The sequence below is a fragment of the Mus caroli genome, unplaced genomic scaffold (genome assembly GCF_978045245.1).
Source record: "Mus caroli unplaced genomic scaffold, Mus_caroli_1 scaffold_16, whole genome shotgun sequence".
Classification (NCBI taxonomy): Eukaryota; Metazoa; Chordata; class Mammalia; order Rodentia; family Muridae; genus Mus; species Mus caroli.
The window spans coordinates 23,338,000-23,358,624 of NW_028227271.1; the positions used below are offsets into that span (position 1 = coordinate 23,338,000).

General features: G+C 42.5%; 1 protein-coding gene across 5 annotated transcripts in view; it reads right to left on the reverse strand.

Moving 5' to 3' along the window:
- Tnrc6b (trinucleotide repeat containing adaptor 6B) overlaps window positions 1-20,625 on the reverse strand; it is a 216,815-nt gene that overhangs the window by 110,026 nt on the left and 86,164 nt on the right. The window contains exon 1 of one of the 5 annotated variants that reach the window (XM_029469459.2): window positions 18,309-19,811. The exons of the other annotated variants lie outside the window; for them this stretch is intronic. Within the exon in view, the coding sequence (XP_029325319.1) occupies window positions 18,309-18,313 (5 nt within the window). The 5' untranslated portion in view covers window positions 18,314-19,811. Of the gene's footprint in view, window positions 1-18,308; window positions 19,812-20,625 lie in introns of those variants that run through there. 5 annotated transcript variants of the gene reach the window in all.

Sequence of the window (20,625 nt, forward strand, 5' to 3'; positions counted from 1 at the left end):
AGCCACAGAGTAAACTAAAGTATTTTTTTAAATGTATACAAAATACAGAGGTACCAAGAATAACCACTGTGGTCTCCATAAATCATTCTTTTGCCATTGGGTAGCTAAAGCTTGTAAAAGCCTCCCTGCTGCCGGGCAGTGGTGGCCCACACCTTTAATCCCAGCACTCGGGAGGCAGAGGCAGGTGGATTTCTGAGTTCGAGGCCAGCCTGGTTGGTCTACAGAGTGAGTTCTAGGACAGCCAGGGCTACACAGAGAAACCCTGTCTCGAAAAACAAAACAAAACAACAACAACAACAAAAAGCCTCTGTGCTTCTGAACAGCTTCTAGGTAAAACGTAAAGAGGTTCTCCCTGAATTTACAGAGAGTCTAGAGGCAAAGCACAGGCTTCAGATACAAATGAAAGTACAGGGCAGGGAATCCCCTCCTTACCCACTAGTCAAGTTCGAGAGTTCTCCAGAGGGCCTGTCTGAGCTAATAACCAGGAGCACTCTCCCTGGAACAGGATAGAGGCTTCTGCTGGGAAAAAAAGAGCCCAACATAGGGTACACAGTCAGCCCTTGGGTGAAGGTATCTGTGGGGGACTAGTTCCTACACCCAAATCCAAGGACAATCAAATGAGACAACAATGTAGTGCTTGTGTGTACCCTATGATGTAGTGCTTGGACATAACCCATCCTCTTACATCTCTAGATTTCTTATAGCAAATCATATCTTAATTACTTACAATACTTGACAAAATATAACTACTAAGTAAACTGTAAATAGTTGTTGTATTGTTTAGGAAATAATGAAAAAGAACAAAAAGCTCAGCACATGTTCAATACAGCTGTTCGATTTGTTTCCCATGGCTAAGTAGGGCCACATTCTCACTGTTGTTGTAAGTGCAGACTGAGCCTGGAGTGGTGGTGCAGGCTTTAGATCCTAGTACTCCTGAGGCACAGGCAGTCATCTCTGAGTTCAGAGTGTCTACATAGTGAGTGCCAGGCTAGCCAAGGCTACATAGTTGAGATCCTATCTCAAAAAAACAAAATATAAATACATATTTTAAAATACGGGGGTGGGGGATGGTTGGGGGAAGGGGACAGCCTATGGTCCCCTTCCTCATTCTTCTCAACATTACTTTGATATAAGAAAAGATGGTTCAGAAAATTTTAATACGCCACTGCAAAGTTCCTTGGCCAGAGAAGTCCTTTCTAACCACCTTCCCCATCACCAAATATCAGTGCTTAAGCACCCAAACTCAACAGCTAAGGCTGTTAGGATCACTTCCTATCTAACCACTTAGCACAGCTCACCAGATCTTTGGTAAGAACAAAGGATTTATAGTATATAAAGATCTGTTAGAAACAGCCTGCCTGGTTCACAAAACAATTACAAGATAGAATCACTTCAGCTTATCCTTCTAATATATGAAGTTCTACCTCGGGCAACCTCGGGCAAGTTTTCTTTTTCTTTCAGGCTGTTTCCTATACTGGTTTTTAGTTTATTCCAAACTTGGCCTAAGCACCCATGAACATGCCCACATCCCAACCCCACTTATCCTATGCAGATCTTCCCAAGCAGATCTTCACTGAGACTCAGACAACCCCAACTGTCTTTCACCTTGACACACCAGCAGAGAACCTTACCTGTTCACAGCAATTACCAGTAGAGCCTGCCCTCCTCTCAACAGGGCTGTGGCAGGGAGAGGAGCTACTCTTAAATATCTTCCTCTGCCTCCCTTTTTCTATTTAACACTCTACCTCCTATTTAACAGAGCCAGTGAATGTAGTGAGAATTTTGGTTTCTTTAAAAGACACAGAAATATTATAGAAATATGTTTTTCGTTTAATTCTAGGTATGGGATATGGGGCTGCTTCAAATTGCCCATAGCAGCTGACTATGATTTGCCTCACGCTCTAGCAGGAGTGTAATTTTCCCAGCTGCAGATAGTTTCTGTGATTATGTGACATTTGGAATACTGGGGACTTTTTAGAGGGTATATAAATGCTAGGACCCTGAGAGGTTGTTGTGTTGTTGGTTTGTTGCAGTTTGTTAAGTAGTTGTGAATAAAGAAAGAACAGAAGAAGAAAAAATTAGATATCCTGACTGCAAAGATCAAACCTGCCCCAAGGAACTTGGTGCCCTTAATTAACAGGAAATAGTTTAGTGATAACATCACCCCCTTTCTGACCCGAGACTATTATAGGATCTCTTTCCTTCCTCTCTAGTCTAGAGTTAGGGGTTGAAATGGTTGAAGAAAAGGGGTGAAGGTTAGAAGAAAGGACCCACAAAGTAGCAAAAAGATAAGCTACAAGTGAATGCCTCCCGGGGGAACACTCCACCTCCCCCCCAGTAATCTTTCCCAGGTTCCAAATGGAAAGAAAGGGAGAGGGGGAGGGGGAGGGGGAGGGGAGCAGGAGAGGGGCAGGGGGAGGGGAGCGGGAGGGGGAGAAAAGGGAGAAGAGGGAGTGGGAGAAGGAGAGGGGGAGGGGGAGAAAAGGGGGAGAGGGAGGGGGAGAGAGGGGGGCGGGGAGAAGGAGGGGAAGAGACTGACCAGAAGAAGTGATGCATTGGATTGCTGGAGTTACAGGTGGTTGAGAACTATACAATATGGAGTGCTAAGAACTGAACTCCGGCCTTCTGGAAGAGTAATAAGCCTTCTTAATCGCTGGGTCATCTCTCTAGCTCCAAGTTAGTAACTTTAACAAGTGCCTTTTGGGATACAGGCTCAGTTCATGGATGATGAACAGGTATCTTTGGTGCCTTCAGCCCTGTCCACTTTTTAATGACAGCATTCCCATTCAGGAGAATAAAAGGGCAGGGTTTTTTTTAAAACTCCATTTTTGCTCACTGCTTTATCCCTAGATACTAGCAAAGCTCCTTGCATACATACAATACTCAATAAACTTGCTTACCCACTCAACACCACTGAGAACTAACTGGGTATCGGAAGCTGTGTAGGTAACAGAACAAGTTCTGGTTCTGAGCCTACTTAAAGTAATGGCAGGAAGAGATGAGAAGGTGATGTGATAGACAGGCACTCGGCAATAGAGGGCTTACCTTGGCCTAGCCCTTCCCAACTTCCTGTCTGCGCTTCTCTTGCACTAGCCTTTTTCCTGTTTTCATCTGTCTCGAATGAACTGAACGCTCCCAAGCCTGATCTAGCTCCAGCCCCTTCCTTTGTTTCCTTGGGTTACACTAACCATCTAGCAAATGTAGACCATGTCCCAAAGCTTAATTTACTGTACACCTCTTTCCCTAGATCCCGGCTTGACTCTTCCGGGGCCTGGAGTATGCACACCATACCCCTGTCCTCACTCTCCCAGACAGACTTCACGTCACAAGAGCCTCTAGAAAACAGTCTTTTCATGTTTCTAGTTGCTGCCCAGTCACTCCTCTTGCTTTGTGACTTGTCCATCCATAATCTCTCCACTTCCTCAGATGGATGTCAGATCAAGCAAGCTAAACAAACAAACACACCCCTGCTTTCTTTAAAACCCAGTTTTTATGTGTGTGTTTTTGAGACAGGGCTAAGTAGGTCCACATATGCTCTACACATATGTGTAGCCCTGGCTGTCCTGTACCTCGCTCTGTAGAGCAGGCTGTCCTTAACTCAGAGATCCACCTGCCTCTGCCTCCCAAGTGCTAAAATTAAAGGTGTGCACCACCATCTGGCAAAATCCAGGTTTTTGTTGTTGTTGTTATTGTTGTTTGTTTTTTAATTATAAAACACATCAAGATACAACTCTAGCTGGGTGAGGTGGTATATGCTTGTAATCTCAGCACTCAGGAGACTGAGGTAGGAGAGTCACTCACAAATTCCAGCTAGCTAGGGAAGCCTGATCTGTAGTGCTAAGATACTGTCTCAAAAATAAATGGGAACAGGAAGAAAAACTAAACAACTCTTCCACTCTTCCAGATAGCCAATGCTATCCAACAACACTATCCTGAAACACTAATAAACAAAAACTGAGAGCCAACAATATGCTAAACACTTTAAAACAAACTCAGACAACCCCTAGAGCAACTTCCTGAGAAAGGTATCACTGCCCAGTCAGTAACTTAGAAAAAAGCTGAGGTATTACCCAGCAATGTGACTGGGCCAACTGCACATACAACAGCCCTGACTTCAGAAGCTCATTTATGCCTAAGTCCTGGAAAGGGCCAGGCAGGAGGATTGTAAGTTCAGGGTAGCTGAGAAGCACCTCCTCCCCCAAGTGCTGATAGGGTCAGCATGGCAGAGTAGGCCAGTGAGCTGCTAGCTAGGGCCTCAGTTACTGGAGTAGAGTGAACATTTTATCTTTCAGAGGGATACAGCGACAAATGATGTCCAGTTGCCAGAATTAAAAACTTTGTCATTTAAAATACAACAGTAGAAGGTGAAAATTAAAATTAAATTGTAGCATTTTAGAAATTTTGCCGTGCCATTATCCATAACTCATAAAGGCTGACAAGCAGGCCAGCTAAACCATACATAAGGTATAGTATTTAATCCTAGCACTCAGGAAGCTGAGACTGGAAGAAATCAGGAGCCCTGCCCGGGATACAGACCATGTCCCAAAAATAAAAACTTGAGTTGGTGAAACAGTCCAGCAGGTAAAGGCACGTGCTTGTCAAGCCTCACCAACTGAGTTGGATCCCTAGAATTGATTCCTGCAAGTTGTCCCCTGACCCCACATGCATGCCATGGCAGACATATATGTTTGCCTGTGTGCACATATGCAAACAAAATAAATGAAACAACAACAAAAAAAGAAATGTCTGTAATATGACTTAACAATCTACTTGCCACTCCTTTTTAAAGATGATGTATGTATGTATGTATGTATGTATGTATGTATGTATTTAATGTATATGAGTACATAGTAGCGGTCTTCAGACACACCAGAAGAGGGCATCTGATCTTATTACAGATGGTTGTGAGCTACCATGTGGTTGCTGGGAATTGAACTCAGGACCTTTGGAAGAGCAGCTGGTACTCTTAACCACTGAGTCATCACTGCAGCCCACCACTTGCCACTCTTATATAATCACCGCTTGCCGGGTCAGATCAACTCTGCCACAGTTTCCTCATTTTTCTCTAGGTTCTACTTGCTCCATAGGTAATAGGGTTCACTGTCTCCCTTTCTGTCTTACACAAACATTAATAGTTATCTGCTCCCTATTATCTGTTTATTTAAGACAGAGCAAAGTAATTAAAAAAAAACCTATAGCATTGTTCTTGGGGCACTGAGGACTGTGTACTCTTAGCAGTCACTGTTCTACAGAGTTACATCTATGGCTTGTAATTTCCTTCAAAAAACCTTTTGTTAAGTGTGACTCAATGAAATCACTATTTTAGTCACTAAGAAAGAATGAAAGGAGTCCTAGAACTTGAAAAAAGGTTTATTCCTGTGAGTGAGGCTAATAAAACGACCAAGCACATAGTTAACTGTGATACATCTTGAGTTCACCTGTAATTAAGATGCAGTTCCCAAATACTAAATTTGAGCATCTATGCTGACCAATAGAGGCAAAGTAGAAAAAAAGTAAGCAATGTAGATTTCTTTATATTGCTATATTATACATTTATATTCAATTTAATGGTATGCCTCTTAGTCTGAGATTATCTGTCAGTTTTTGTTAGTATTATTTACTTTGAGATGATAATCGTGGTGAACTTGACTTAACAAATTTAATACCAGTGACTTATGTGGGAGTTTAGCATGCCCTTTTCCCTCTCCCTCTTTTCCTTTCCCTTCCCTTTGTTTTGAGACAAGGCCTTAATCTTGCAACAATATCTGGAGTGCTAGGACTGCTGGCATGAACCATCACTCAAGGCTCCAAAATTGTCTTCTTAAAAATTCCAATTCAAAAGCCAGGGGACACACACACACACCCCTTTAATCCCAGCACTCCAGAGGTAGAGGCAGGTGGATCTCTAAGTTTGAGGCCAGCCTGGTTTGTAGAGTAAGTTCCAGGACAACACAGAAAAAAAAAAAAAAAAAAAAAAAAAAAGAATTCTAAGACACCTAAAGCTGGGGACTATCATATTAAAATGTTGAGGTGACTCAGGAAATACCAAATCCAGCTTGCTTCGCTACAGTGTAAGTTTTAGAGAAGAATACTAGGAATGGGATGCTAGGTGAGGGAGAAGGCTCAGTGGTTGAGAGCACTACTACTCTTGCAGAGGACCTGAATTTGGTTCTTAATATCCACAGGCAGCTCAACAACCATTTGTAACTTCAGTTTCAGGGGATCTGATGTCTTCTGGCCTCCAAGCGTGACTGCACATATACTCAGGAAAAGTCACACATATACCTAAGTTAAAGATAAAACTTTTAAAAAATGCTAGTCATGCTGGGTGATGGTGGCGCACGCCTTTAATCCCAGCACTCGGGAGAGAGAGATGCAGGCGGATTTCTGAGTTCGAGGCCAGCCTGGTCTACAGAGTGAGTTCCAGGACAGCCAGGACTACATAGAGAAATCCCTGTCTTCGAAAATGAAAACAAAATGGAAAAATTATGAGTACTTTAAAAATGACAACACTTATACTTTATCTATACACTGCCATTATAAACATGTTAGCTTGCAGCAACCAAAGGCTTTTAATGCAGGTTAACTGAGAGCCTCCCTCCTTGGGGAAGACACAAGCAGATCTATTAGTACCTACAACAACAAAAATAAACTAGTAGAGAAAAACAGTCATCTTGAAAGCATCTGAAGAAGTCTTCCTCCTGAGAGATGTGTTCTCATGAACTCTGGGAAAGGCAGCAACAGTATCTTCTCTCTTCCCAAAACCACAGCAGTGTTTTTTGTGAGGTTTTCCAAGAAGGGTTTGAAAAATGTTTCCTACTTAAATTTCTTTAAAAATATAGCTGGTAGATACAGGATCCCCTTCAGCTACCAAAAATCCATGGATGTTCACTTACAACTCATATAATGATGGGTTTATATATAACCTACATCATACTCACATATCCTAGTGAACCACCTCTGGATTACACACTTGCTTAAATGCACTTTCTTTAAAAATCATTTGGACACACAGACTACTGAATCCACAGGTGTGGCATCCACTGCTCCAAAGGAATATCTATTTGTAGTTCCATGTCTTGGAAATGGCCTGCCTGGCAGGAATGAAGATATTTTAAGGAGACAAGTATGACCTTCCCTTCAACTATTAAAAATAAGGCACTCCAAAGCTCATGCTGAGAGAAGGAAAGAGCTAAAGCCAGGGGAAGCCAGATGGGAACCTACCTCCTAGGAAGAGAGTTCACACAGAACTAGCCAGACAACTTTTACAGCAGAGGCTGAGATGAGGGCCATGGCCATGCCCTGGCCAGGACTGCTGAACTATGTATGTATACCTCCTCTGCTCCTCTACCTAGACCTACACTCATGCCAGGACCCCAGAAGAGGGACTGTGGACAGAAGAGGTCACTGGGTCTCTTTGTCCCTCTTTTAAATGTGTCTACACTGAATGAATCTACACAGCATAAAAAGAACAGCAATGATTTCTGTAAGCACAGTAAGAGAAACAATGGCCTAGAAAGGCCACTACTAACATAAGCCCGCTGCTCTGGACTCCTGAAAGGCAGCAATCATTTGCTAGGCCTCCACCCTTACAGCAATAAAAGGCTTTATTTAAGCCCACCATTGACAATCTTAACAAAGGCATAATTGGATAACCAAAATGTCCTTCTAAAGGGAAGCAAAATTGTAAAAGATTGGGCTGGAGAGATGGCTCAGCGGTTAAGAGCACTGACTACTCTTCCAGAGGTCCCGAGTTCAATTCCCAGCAACACATAGTGGCTCACAACCATCTGTAATGAGATATGACAACCCTCTTTTGGTGTGTCTGAAGCGGCAACAGTGTACTTACATAAAATAATAAATAAATACATCTATTTTTTTTAAAAATGTAAAAGATTATTCTCCAAATTGACTTTAAAAAACAAATGGCTTAGTGTGGGAGTCCTTGTCTGTAATCGAGGCACTTCAAGGTTAAGGTAACAAGCCCTATACCCAGAAGTTCAAGGCCAAAATGGACAACAGGATGAGATTCTTTCTTTTAATTAAAAAAAAAATTTAATTAAACAAACTAATATTTAATAGCTGACACCCCAAACTCTTACTGAACACTTGGTAGAAAAATAAACTCTTTTGTTTCAACAAGAAAATTGTGCAGAGTTAGGGATGGTGGTGCATGTCTTTAATCCCAGCACCAAGGAGACAGAGGCAGGAGGATCTCTGAGTTCAAGGCTGGCCTGGTCTACATAGTGAGTTCCAGGAAATCAAGGGTTACATAAAAAGACACCCCTCCCCATCTTAAACAACAACAACAAAAACAGTAAGACACACATACATACAAAATTATGAAGAGTAACCAAAGAACAATTACTTTCCAGCATGAACAAGATTCAGTTCCAGGAAGAATTCAAGACTATTTTTTACCATTCCTGATCATTACTTAGAAGCTCTGCGTAGTTTGTGGCTATAAAGCAGCTTAAGCTGACAGATGACGAATGTAAGTCTCTGAACCTCGTTTTTATAAACTCTTAAGAACTGCCCATCTCCAGTAAATATTAGTTCTACTGACCCAGGTGGGCACCAAGAATACAAAAAACAACCTGCATGTTGTTGAAGGGAAGTCAGGCACAAGTACAAATTACCCTGTGACACCTTTCTCCCTCATATACCACAACAGTCAAGAAGGGAGAGGGTGTCTGTGTGTGTGTGTGTGTGTGTGTGTGTGTGTGTGTCCTTATTTGATGCCTATTTCCCCATCTCGGCCAGATTCAGAGGAAACTTACAGAAAGGGGTAGGAATGTTCATACCCTTCCCCAAGTCTGTTCCAAGATACAGGCCTTCCACATGGGGCATTCAGACATATGACACAAACTGGTGTGTTTAGATACCTCTACCAGTGTACCATTCTGTTGACCTTAACTAAAACAGTGTTTTTAAATTTGAAATTTGTGTGTGCTGATAAAAAGTCTGCCTTTTCACAAGAAATGTAAAAGATCAGACTCTTTCATCTTAAGTTTCCCGACAGGCCAAGCCAAATGGTGTTCAGAGTGGTGCTTACCCCGTGAAAGGCTCTGTGCGGGGGAAGCCATTTTGTACAGCACCACAAACAACCTGCTTTACTTTGCATAACCCTGCAGTAGCTGCTCCGGCCTCCACTGTGATAGCAACATGTGGCTAGTGCCGCTCAAACTTAGCACAAACACTGAGAGTTCTCTGTATTACTGGACAAACTTCATATGCCTGGAGAAGACTTGTGTACACGAACTTACTTCTTCTTGAGAAAGTAGTCAATTTTATGGAATGTAAATACAAACCAAGGATTTCCAACGAAAATGTTATGTTCAAACTACAATGTGTTCTAACTGTTAAGTACACACCAGATTTCAGACTCAATATGAAAGTAAAATACTTCTCTAGCTGTAGATCAATTACACAATTACTGATAATATTTTACACATACCTAGTTAAATAAAACACCGTTCAAAATAACTTCATCCTTACAAGGTTTGTTTTCTATTTCCCTTGAACTGTGCTGGCATCATCTAATGATTCCCCTGGTGTGCCTGCTGGAGCCCCTCTCAACACCAGCTCGGGAATAGCGCCATTACCAGATACCTTCTTTCCTGCCCAGCACCTGAAACTGCTGGTCACGCCCACAATGAACTGAAAAGTCCTTCCCTCATCCTTGGTGTCTGTGACTGACTCTACCTTTCTTTTTCATTCTTCCCAGGTCTTCTTTCTCTTCCTGTCCCCATTCTCATTTTCTTCTATTGTGTAGAGTCCCGGTGACCTCATCCACCCCTAGGCATCCACTATCACTTCAACAGGAAGCTGTCCTACTATCTCCATTCTGACCTCATTCCAGGCTGCAGCTCCACAGAGCCAGTTTTCTGCCCAACAGTTCTACCTGAAGAACTCTGTATGTATGAGGAGAAGTGCATATGCAGAGGACTCCATGCTCTCACCTAGAAAACCTAGCGTCTGCTCTTTTGTAGTCCAAAGTCAGCCTCACTCAGAGCAAGGTCTTTTCACCACAGTCCTTACACCAAACTCATTTTTTAAAAAAGTTTTTCTATGACAGGATTTCTCTGTGCAGACCAAGCTGACCTCAAATTCACAGAGATGTACCTGGCTCTGCCTCTTGAGTTCTGGGATCAAAGGCATGCGCTACCATTGCCTGGTTCAACTCTAATTGGCCTGCTGGACTCTGAACCCCTTACACTCAGCACTGTCCTTCCTCTCCAGCCTACTGCTGTTTTCCTAGTCCCCAAAGGCAACTCTGTTTACACTGTCTCCAAGCTTACAGACCTCCATTCGTGGCCTAACATGGATGTGAACCACTCACAGAAGGCACCCGGTTCCTCCTCACCTCACTAACTTTCAATTAGTTTTCTTGGACAGTCCTGCTCCTGTCCCTCAAGCTAGAATGCCCAGTCTTTAGGCCCTGCCTATATGCCAAGTCTTCACAGAGCATTTCCTGATCAATCAATCCAGCTCAAACCAGTGTTTCTCTTCTCCAAATGCCTTTGGCCATCAGGAATGGGGATACACAGAGAAACCTTGCCTTGAAAAACAAAACAAAATAAACCCTGGTACTACTACCACCACTGTAATGGTAATAGAACTATATAGTTTTTAATCGTTTCCCCCTCCACCCCCCTTAAGAAAGGAAAGGGTTTTACTGTGTAGCCCTGGCTATCCTAGAACTAACTCTGCAGACCAAGCTGTCCTCAAACTCTAAGATACACCTGCCCCTGCCTTGGGTTAAAGGTATGTGCTACCACTTCCTGGCTGGTTTTTATCTTCTTTATAAAACAATGTTTCCTACCACCACTGCCCCTTATAATACATATAATGGGTAAGCCATCTTTGGACACCTTACCAGGAAAACTAATTTAAGGAGAATTTTGAAAACTTGAAACTACAACGAATTCTTAAATCTACCCCAGACTAGGTCTCTAACTTCTTCTTTTTTTTTTTAAGATTTATTTATTTATTATATGTAAGTACACACCAGAAGAGGGAATCATATCTCATTACGGATGGTTGTGAGCCACCATGTGGTTGTTGGGATTTGAACTCCGGACCTTCCGAAGAGCAGTCAGTGCTCTTAACCACTGAGCCATCTCACCAGCCCCTGGTCTCTAACTTCTGCAGATCTTTATTTGAAAGTCGCAACATTCATAACTCCAAACTAAACTCATGGCGTGAACCCCACATCTACCTCTCATCTAAATGGCCTGACTCAGTGAGGGTACTCACTATTCCTCACAGGAGCCCAGCCCAGAGGCTGTGACGGCTTCCCAAACGTCCCTGGGAATCATCTACTCCTAACTTTGCGGACAATTCTGGCTAACACCATCTGAGAACACTATTGTATCAAGTGGTCAGAATGGTCACATACTCTACCCTCTCAGCCATTCCCCAAATCCAATCTAAACAAGTGACATTCCTGCATAAACCCTTTCCAAGTGCTCTGAAGAAAAGGACTTCTCTGATGGCTGACAGACTCCACTGCTTCCTGCCAAGGTTTAAACTTTCATTCTCTATTTCCCAGATCATCTCTTTCCTTAAGCACAATTACACCCCAACAATAATGACCACATATGATACAATGAAGCTCCCCAAATGTGCCACTGTCTGCTCTTGCTGCAGGTAGGGCCTTTGTACAAGCTGACTTCCATTTGAGTTGGGTGATCTTCCTTAGTAACTGAGCGACATCCTGAACTGGCCAGCCTCCTCACATTTATATTCTAATTTCTAATTCAGCAATAGTGCCTAGAGAAAATGGTCATATCACATTTTTGTTTTTTATTAAAACATACTGTTATGTTTACTAATGGGTTTCACACATGTTCACGATGTATTCTAACCATATTCACCACCCTCTCATCTTGCTCCAGATATAATTCCCTTCCTCTTCCCAACTATCTCTCTATCTATTTTCATGAGCTGTTCTGCTTTGAGAACCAATGAATTTTACTTGGATTTCTCACAGGAACATGTGTGAGGGAGCATTTATTTACAGGAGTATAGAGATTTACAGGAGCTTACCAGTGGGGCGCTCGCGCTCTCTCTCTCTCTCTCTCTCACACACACACACACACACACACACACACAGAGAGAGAGAGAGAGAGAGAGAGAGGGAGGGAGGAGGGATATGTATGTGTATGCACATAAGTCTTCAGGGAAGGGTGGTGCCCTGAAAAGCCTCTCCCAGTCCTATGCCAGGAAGAGCTCAGATCAAAGCTTGTATGGGGAAGCAGATGCCCATCCACTCGGTGAGTTCAACAGGTAGACAGCCATAGCATCCCACACCCCCTTTTGCTTCCTCCAGCTCTTATATTCTTTTGCCCCCTTTTCCAAGAGGCTTCCTAAACTTTAGGGGGGGAGGGGGAGATGCAGATTCCCATTCATGTCTCCGCATTCAATAGTCACTTATTCTCGGTACTTTGGCCAGTCTCTGCAGTCACTACAGACCACTGTAAGAAAAGCAGGTTCTCTGCCCACAGCTGATGGCAGCACTCATCTATCTATAAGCATGAGCACAGCCACTGGAAGGCAGGTTGACAGGCATACCATGTCCATTTAGCAAGCAACAGCAGTGACTATGACGTTCCCAACCACATTCCTTTGACCAAGTTTACAGGACCAGATATGAATTCCTCCCCTGTGGACCCGAACAGGCATCAATCAAATCAATCAGAAAGCAACTGGTAAGTCCATACTTTCTCTAATGCTAATACTTAATATTGTCATGCTTTCACTAATTATTTGCTGTATTAATGATCAAGTAGATAATATTATTATGTTTTTAAAAAAACAAGCTTAGAGAGCAAAAGCCATGTCTATAAATTCAACAGCATTTTGTAAAGTGGACAACTGACCTGTTTTATTATTATTATTAAACACATCTGAGTAAAAAAAATAATAATTTGATTACATATAACTTATATATGGGCCCAAATATTTAAAATGGGAGGAAATACTGTATTCTACATTCTCCTTTGTTTTGTCTACTCTAATAATAGTTCAGGTAAAATTACCTAGAAACTTTTGATACGAAACAGAACATATGAAAAGGAGACAGGAAATCATTATTATGGCTAGAGCTGGGAGAGAATGAGTATGGAGACTGCATTAGCCAAGTATGGTAGCAGACTCCTGTAATCCAAGCAATCTTTAAAAAGAGGAAGGCAGATCTTTGAGTTTAAGGCCAGACTGGTCTACATAACAAGTTCCAAGTCAGCAAGAGCTGTATACTTAGACCCTGTCTTTAAATAAATAAATAAATAAATAAATGCGGTCTATCCATAAAATATAAGTAACAGATTATCTTAAGAAAGAGGAGGAGGAAATAAGATGAAAGCGTGGGCCTCTGGGGGCTTTATGAAAAGTAAAAAGGCACCAGCCTGTTCCTGTCCTCCTCTACTCCTTCACGACCCTGGGGGTCACAGAAGACCAGAGCCTTCTCAGGCTCTAAGAGTCTTCTGGTTTATTTGGGCCGTGATGTCTCACACCTGGAATCCATGCACTGTGGAGGCCATGGCAGGAAGGCTGCCCCAAGTTCCTAGTCAGCCTGGGCCTCAGACTGTCACCCTGCTTTTATAAAACAGCCTTTCTGGTTTCTCAACTAAGGTAGATTCTGTTTAGGTGAAAGCAACAAGATTAGGTACCTGCTGTCACACAGCATGTTCTTGTACTTCACAGCAACCTACTCTCCCCATTTTATACAGGAAGAGCGACCCTTACACTTGGTCTAGCTCAAATAATTACAATAACAAGTAAACAAACAAAAACCAAGCCAGAATCTGTCTCCATGAGGATGCTACAGCAGCTGCCTCTAAACCTTTGCTCCTCCTACCTTACCTCTGTGCCATTGTGCCCTGCACTCAAATCCATTTAATCATGAGCGCTTCCTCTTGGTTCAAGCCCTGGGAACAGAACAGGAGGCAGGTTTCTCTATACTTACTGTTCTGGAAAAGGTTAATTTGTGTATACGGTTCCATACACAAGTAGTATGTAATTATACTCAGTGAAATGATTAGGGGGAATTAAAAAAGTAAAAGCAAGGAATGTTACAGAGTTACTAGGGAGGCAACAGAGGCCGTAAGGCTCTCAGAGGTAACTCTAAAGGTGAGCTTAAAGAGAGTCTGCAGGGCTACTGGAAACAAAGGGGAAAGATTATCATGTCAAACCTTAAATGAAAACCTCTAGAACAGCAGTTGTCAACCTGTGCGATGAGATCCCTCCGGGGTGTGTGTGTGAGTGTGTGTGTCTCAAATAACCTTTTCACTGAGGTCACCTAAGACCATCTGAAAACACAGTTATTTACATTACAATTCTTAATGGCAACAAAATCACAGTTATGAAGTAGCAATAAACTAGTTTTGTGGTTGGGGGTTACCACAACATGAGGAACTGTATTAAAGGATTGCAGCATTAGGAAGTCCACTCTCTAGGACTATCAGAAACAAAAATTACTATTCAATCCCAGATTATCAGTAAAGGAAATTATAGAATTATAGAATTTCATCCCAAGGCTATTTATTAGTCACCACAGTCACCAGATATCGAGTATTCCCACAAAAACCAAGTGGCTGGCTGTTCAGAGTGAATAGTGGGTCAAAATTCTTAGATTCTCTTAGCATGTACATCAGAATATAATGAATGATTGCTGAAGAAATAAATAAAAGAAGGAAAAGAACATTTAACCCTCAACATAAACATGGGTTAAATCCCTCTTTAGGCCAAGTGACTTCAATTCTCTCCAGCCACTCTGTGGTCTAATCATAAGAAGGAGGTGAGACAAGGGGGATTAGACTAAACCCAGGAACAATACTATACTAGGAAACAATTAGCTTATGGTGTTACCTCTTAACCAATGCTCAAAGATCCCATCTTGAAATAGTAAATTCCACTTAAAGTCTAATATCTAAATGATGACTAAAAACTAACAAAGGGGAGCGATTATTTGAGTTCTCCACATAAGGGCTCTCAATGAAAACACCTGGGGCACCTTTGTGACCAGGTGCTTGCTCTGAATGCTCCACATGCAACCAGGTTTAGTAACCTTACTAGTAGAGAGGAACAAAGGATGGTCTACAGTCACCTGTGTCACTTAACCAAAGTAAATTCACCCCTATAAAAGACAAATTTCTCTCAACTTCTCAGTCCTGGGTAGGTGGTGGGGTGAGGGTCATCCCACCACTGTTACTGGTCAGCCTGCACCGGAAGCCCTGACCTGCTCACATTTCAGCATCTGGTAAAGACAGAGGTGGAGAAGTCTTGGCTTCAATTTCCAGAAGTTTCTTTTTTAAAGGACTGTCCTAGCAGTGATAGCAAATAGCAAAAGGCCACTCAGAGCTACATTTGCACATCTATCAAAGAAGCCAAGGCTTTGTGCAGACCAGATGGAAGGCCAGACAAACTTCTGATAAACATTATCAAAGGCTGTGATGGTTCAGTGGTGAGCCTAAGACATCTCTTGAGAGAGAGAGAGAGAGAGAGAGAGAGAGAGAGAGAGAGAGAGAGCAGAGAATAATGACTTAAGGTTTCAGGCCACAAGTAGCATAAGGAAACAAATGAATGGAGGTGGGGCTTAAGAATTATGTTAACTTTTTCTAGTGAGACCCTTCCTCTGCATACATCGTGTCATTTAAAACATAACCACAATATTTGAGTTCTAATACAGCTGGGGTTTGCTCCTCATACCAAACACATCTTTAAAGTTTTTAACCCGACAATTCATACTATGAGCAGGAAACCTTAAAGACACAGGGACATAGTACTTAGTCATCGGCGCACTCCTGTGCTACTCATTTATTTGCTCTGAATTATCACAATTTGGTGAGAGTAAGAATTGGCTCCGAAAAAACTTGGACCCAAAATGGCAGCTGAGCTTTAAAACCTCCCCAGAGCACCATGCTCACCCTTCAAGAGAGCGGGTCTTGTTTAGCTCACCTCTGCACTGTCTCTGGGAAAGGGTCCCCACTATACCCTGTCGGTGCCTCTGATGGCATTCTGCTAATGTGCTTAATATCATTCTCCTCTCTGCCCAGGGGAGCGGGCACTGCTCTGGCTCCTCTCTGCAAGAGGGAATAAACCTGCCATTCACGTGTTTACAGTCCACAAAAAGCAGCAGAAGGCAAAACATGGCAAGCTGAGTTTTTTCTCATCTTCAGCCACTACTTAGGAAACAGGGGTAAAATGAATCACCCAGCAAGTGACGCTCCAAATGACTGCTTTCATTTTCAGAGAAAACAACAACAAGAACCAGCTCTAATTTTCCTCAGACCCAGCACAATGCAACCCTTCCTGTCACTGAGGTGAATTCTACTAATCCAAACTGTAAAGATATTTCAGGGTCAAGCGTGTCTTCCTGTTTAATGTAATGTTTCCAATTCCTCTCACACAAAAGCTGAATTTATGTCACCATAAAATTTACATGGAAGCCTTTAGCACTCCAGGCACTTCTCGGTTTCTAGCCATTACTAATATAACAACAACATTACTTTAAAAAATAATAAAATGATGGCTCTTCCGAGACAGAAGACTAATTATCCTTACGTATTCAAATGGAAAGTCTTTTTGTTAAATTAGCGTGAAAAGTCCCTTCATCTACACACAATTGGCCCAAAGAAACAGGCCATTTTCAGCACGAGAGGCCAACCCATTTTAACAGTGAATAAAGCTTTTGAAAGCACTACACACCCTCTTCCACAGTCAAAATTTTCAAATTGGTCCAGCAGTTTCCCCATTTTATTTTTTGAACACTTTAAGGCCCAGCTGGTTAGCATATCATAATTAGATTAATTAAAAGGGAAACAACAACAACAACAACAAAAAACCAAAAAAACCCTTCTGATCAAAATTATTCCATTTATGCTTAATTAGCTTTAATCCAAGTCTACACATTTAATGGGGATATGACCGTTTGCATATTTTAAATGTCTTTTCTAAACTATACTTTGTAGCAGACTTAGAAGAATGGTATCTTTCTCTTGCCAATATGCCACAGCACAAATCAAAGGGGACACAAATTAGGAGAAGAGAGGGAAGAAAACAAGGCTTCGCAGAGCCAAGGATCTGCTGGGGGAGGGGGAGGGGTTTGTCAGGGGTGGGGGTAATTTACCCGCCACATCACAAACTACAGTCTTTTCAGCACACAGAGCGAGAGGCATTACATCACACTCTCACAATGATAGGGGGAGGCGGCCCTGAGAAAGCAAGTTTTCGGCTTTCTTTCCAGCCTGCTCGCAGGCTTCTAGAATCCTGCATTAGGAGTAATGGAATTTAACTTGAGGCACCGCACTTTCAGGGTTACTAACAATCACACAGACACTCGGTTTTATGATCCCAAATGACCACTTTACAACAAATATATGTCCAAAAGGCACACGTCGAACACTCAGCTGGCATTGAAAATCTAACATTAAACAAAATATTTTATTTCATGTGAAATGGAGACCAATGTACATGAAGAACTGGTAAAGAAACAATTTCTAAACAGAGTAAAGAGCCATTTATATCTTTAAAATAATCGTGTTTACAAGACAGTCCTACCATTTGGTTGAAGCCACGATCAAAATAAAAGCGCATCTGGCTGCACATTTGAGAACACACACTGGGACCCAGTGCAAAGGAGCGCGCGCAGAAGAGAGGGGTGAGCCACATTCTGCCTGCATTTCAAGAAGGGGAATTTAGAACCCCAAACCTGGTGTGTTCAGTAACCCGCTGGCCCTATTTTAAAATGTATCTCACTTTAGGCTCTTCACATCTCCAAGAAGGATAGCCTGGTCTGAGAGAGAGAGAGAGAGAGAGAGAGAGAGAGAGAGAGAGAGAGAGAGAGAGAGAGAGAGAGAGAAGCTTTCCCATTCTAGGGCTAGTCCTCCCTGATCCTTTGTCGGCCTTAGCAGCGGAAAGAATGCAAACCCATTTATATTTATGCAAATTTTTGCAGCAGATTTAAGGGGGGAGGGAGAGGCTTGTGTTTTTAAAAAACCTCTTTCTAAATATCAAATTTCAATTACTCACAGCTTCGTTTATTTGCACGATAGAAACGATAAAAAGCTACATATAAACTAAAAGTGCAATTAAATCACTTCAAAATATAAATATTTTACCAAGTCTTTTCCATTTCTAAAATGCTGAACCAAAAGTACATCCCGAGTATGATTTACAGATTCGCGAAATGTCTGAAGCCAGTCTCCATGCTAGAGAAATGTCGATTTGCAACACCACTAGTGCAAACGGTTAGACACGATCCATATAAATCAATTGGTTTTTAAAAATTGAAAATATTTACCAACCTCATAAAGTGCAGCAGTGCTTAAATCCAGCAAATTGAGGCATACAAGGTAGAAATGGAAATGAAAAAAAGGTCCAAAAAATGAATTCTTTTTGTCTATCTGTATTTTGTATTTTAAATATTCAGAAACCAGCAGAGACTCTGTCGGCCATTTTGGCTTGAACTAACTCTCTCGCTCACTCTCCCTCCTGCTCTCTCTCTCCCTCTCTGTCTCTAAAGGAAGCAGCTTTTTGTGACCTTCAAATAGAGGCGGATCACGTGACTTCGGGTAGGTTTGTCAATCAGGAAAGGGGAGGGAATTGGAGTTGAAGCTGCCTTAAAGTGAAAGCAGCCCCTTTCCACCGGCTTTCATTTGTGCAATGCTGTTACTTATACTCCCGCCTACAGATACTGCATGTGAAAGCGGCAACACCATAAGGGTAGCAGATGAACAAAATAGAAAAACCTTTATTGGTTTATAGAAATATGCTCAGTTGCTAACGATGCTTGCAGATCCTGGATCTGATCTTGGCTCCCTTGCTAGTTATTCTCTAGATGTTTGGGCAAGAACAGACTGGCAAACTGCTCTTTAAAAGGGGGCTTAAACAAAGCTTTACCTAAACAAAAAGAGAATTTAGTTTTTAAATTAAAACGAAACAGGACACAGCTGATTTCTACCTACCTCTAAAAGACAGGAAGTTACTCTACCCACTCATAAACAGAGTGTCAGTGCAGGGAGCTTAAGCAGCACCTGATATCTGAACGCTCTGCAAAGGGAGAGCGGGAGAGCCTGAACTTGGCGCCTATTGTGTGAGTACAGCACTCCGTAGCCTCTCCCCCAAACCTAAGTAAAGACTAAGCCAGGGCTTCACCACTGGATTCCTCCAGGCTGGGCAGCTCTGAGTCATCTTTAATCCCTTCTCTGCTGAGGAAGGCGCTCAGAGACTAGGCACTCAATTAAAGCCTGCCTAGCTTCCTGCTGCCCAAGTCCCTCTTCCTCAGAGACATCTTCACTGGGCTTGAAGTATAAATCCAGCCCCCAATCCTCATCCCACCCCCACCTTGTCTCCGTTTTGGCAGGTGTGCAGTGGAGATGGGAAGTCATGATACCTTAGTTTATTTGTTTCTTCTGTAAATTTTTTTGTTATGTACATATAAAGTGTTTTGCCTGCATTTGTCTGTGTGAGAATGAATTCCCTGGGATTGGAATTACAAACAGTTGTGAGCTGCTGTGGTTATGGGTTCTGGGAATTGGACACAGGTCCTCTGCAAAGTAGCCAGTGCTCAAACTACTGCCCCTGGTTTCTTTGCCTTCCTGGCTCTGTTCATTTTATTCTGGTTAAGTTAGTCACCAGCCAGGAGTGGTGGTGCACGCTTCTAATCCCAGTATAAGGAGCAGATGGATCTCTGTTCTACATATAGCAAGTTCCAGGTAAGCCAGAGATACCATGTGACTCTGCCCCCAAAAGTCAGTCACTACCAAAACAAGCATCTTTTTTTTTTTTTAATTTTTTTGAGACAGGGTTTCTCTGTGTAGCCCTGGCTGTCCTGGAACTCACTCTGTAGACCAGGCTGGCCTCAAACTCAGAAATCCGCCTGCCTCTGCCTCCCAAGTGCTGGGATTAAAGGCGTGTGCCACCATGCCCGGCAAGCAAGCATCTTTTGAGCCTCCCAGTCCAAGCCAGGCCTTCTTGCTAAATTCCTAGTACACATTTTATTACTGCAGAGTGTTTCATTTTATGACAGAAACTGCTTAATGTTGGTCTTTCCCTACAAACATTCAACTGTCTTCCCCATCTTCAGTAAGGTGTTACCCTGAACTCCAAATAGCAGCTGAATGAATTTATCAATGAAATCACCTAGAGCTCTACTCAGAAGAGCTGGGCTAAACAGAAATAACAAACAAATATAAGTACTTTAGGGGAATGAATGCCAGAAATCTCCAGGAATCCTTATCCATTCTATCTATTTTAAGGATTCTTTCCAGACATAAAGAAGCAGAAATAGTAAGCTGGCCAAGGTGCTTCTCCCAAACAAACTAGGCTGAGTGGCCAGTCAGCAGAGAACCAAGGACTCTAAAGGCAGGCTTGCCTCGCAAAAGAATCTGTTAAATCCATCGAAACGCTAAGTGTTTGTCTTTCTGGCTTTTAATGCCTTTACGCTATGCCCCTCCACTTTTCCACTCAGAAAAGAACAGGAAAGGAGCTGCTTCCGGGCAAGCAGAGACACTGCCCAGTCAGTCTGGCAGCTCTGATGCTCTGTGGTGTAAAGTGCTTCCACTGTCTGCACTGCACTGAGAAGGGTGCAGAGACCTGGACTGACAGCAGATTCAGGCAGAG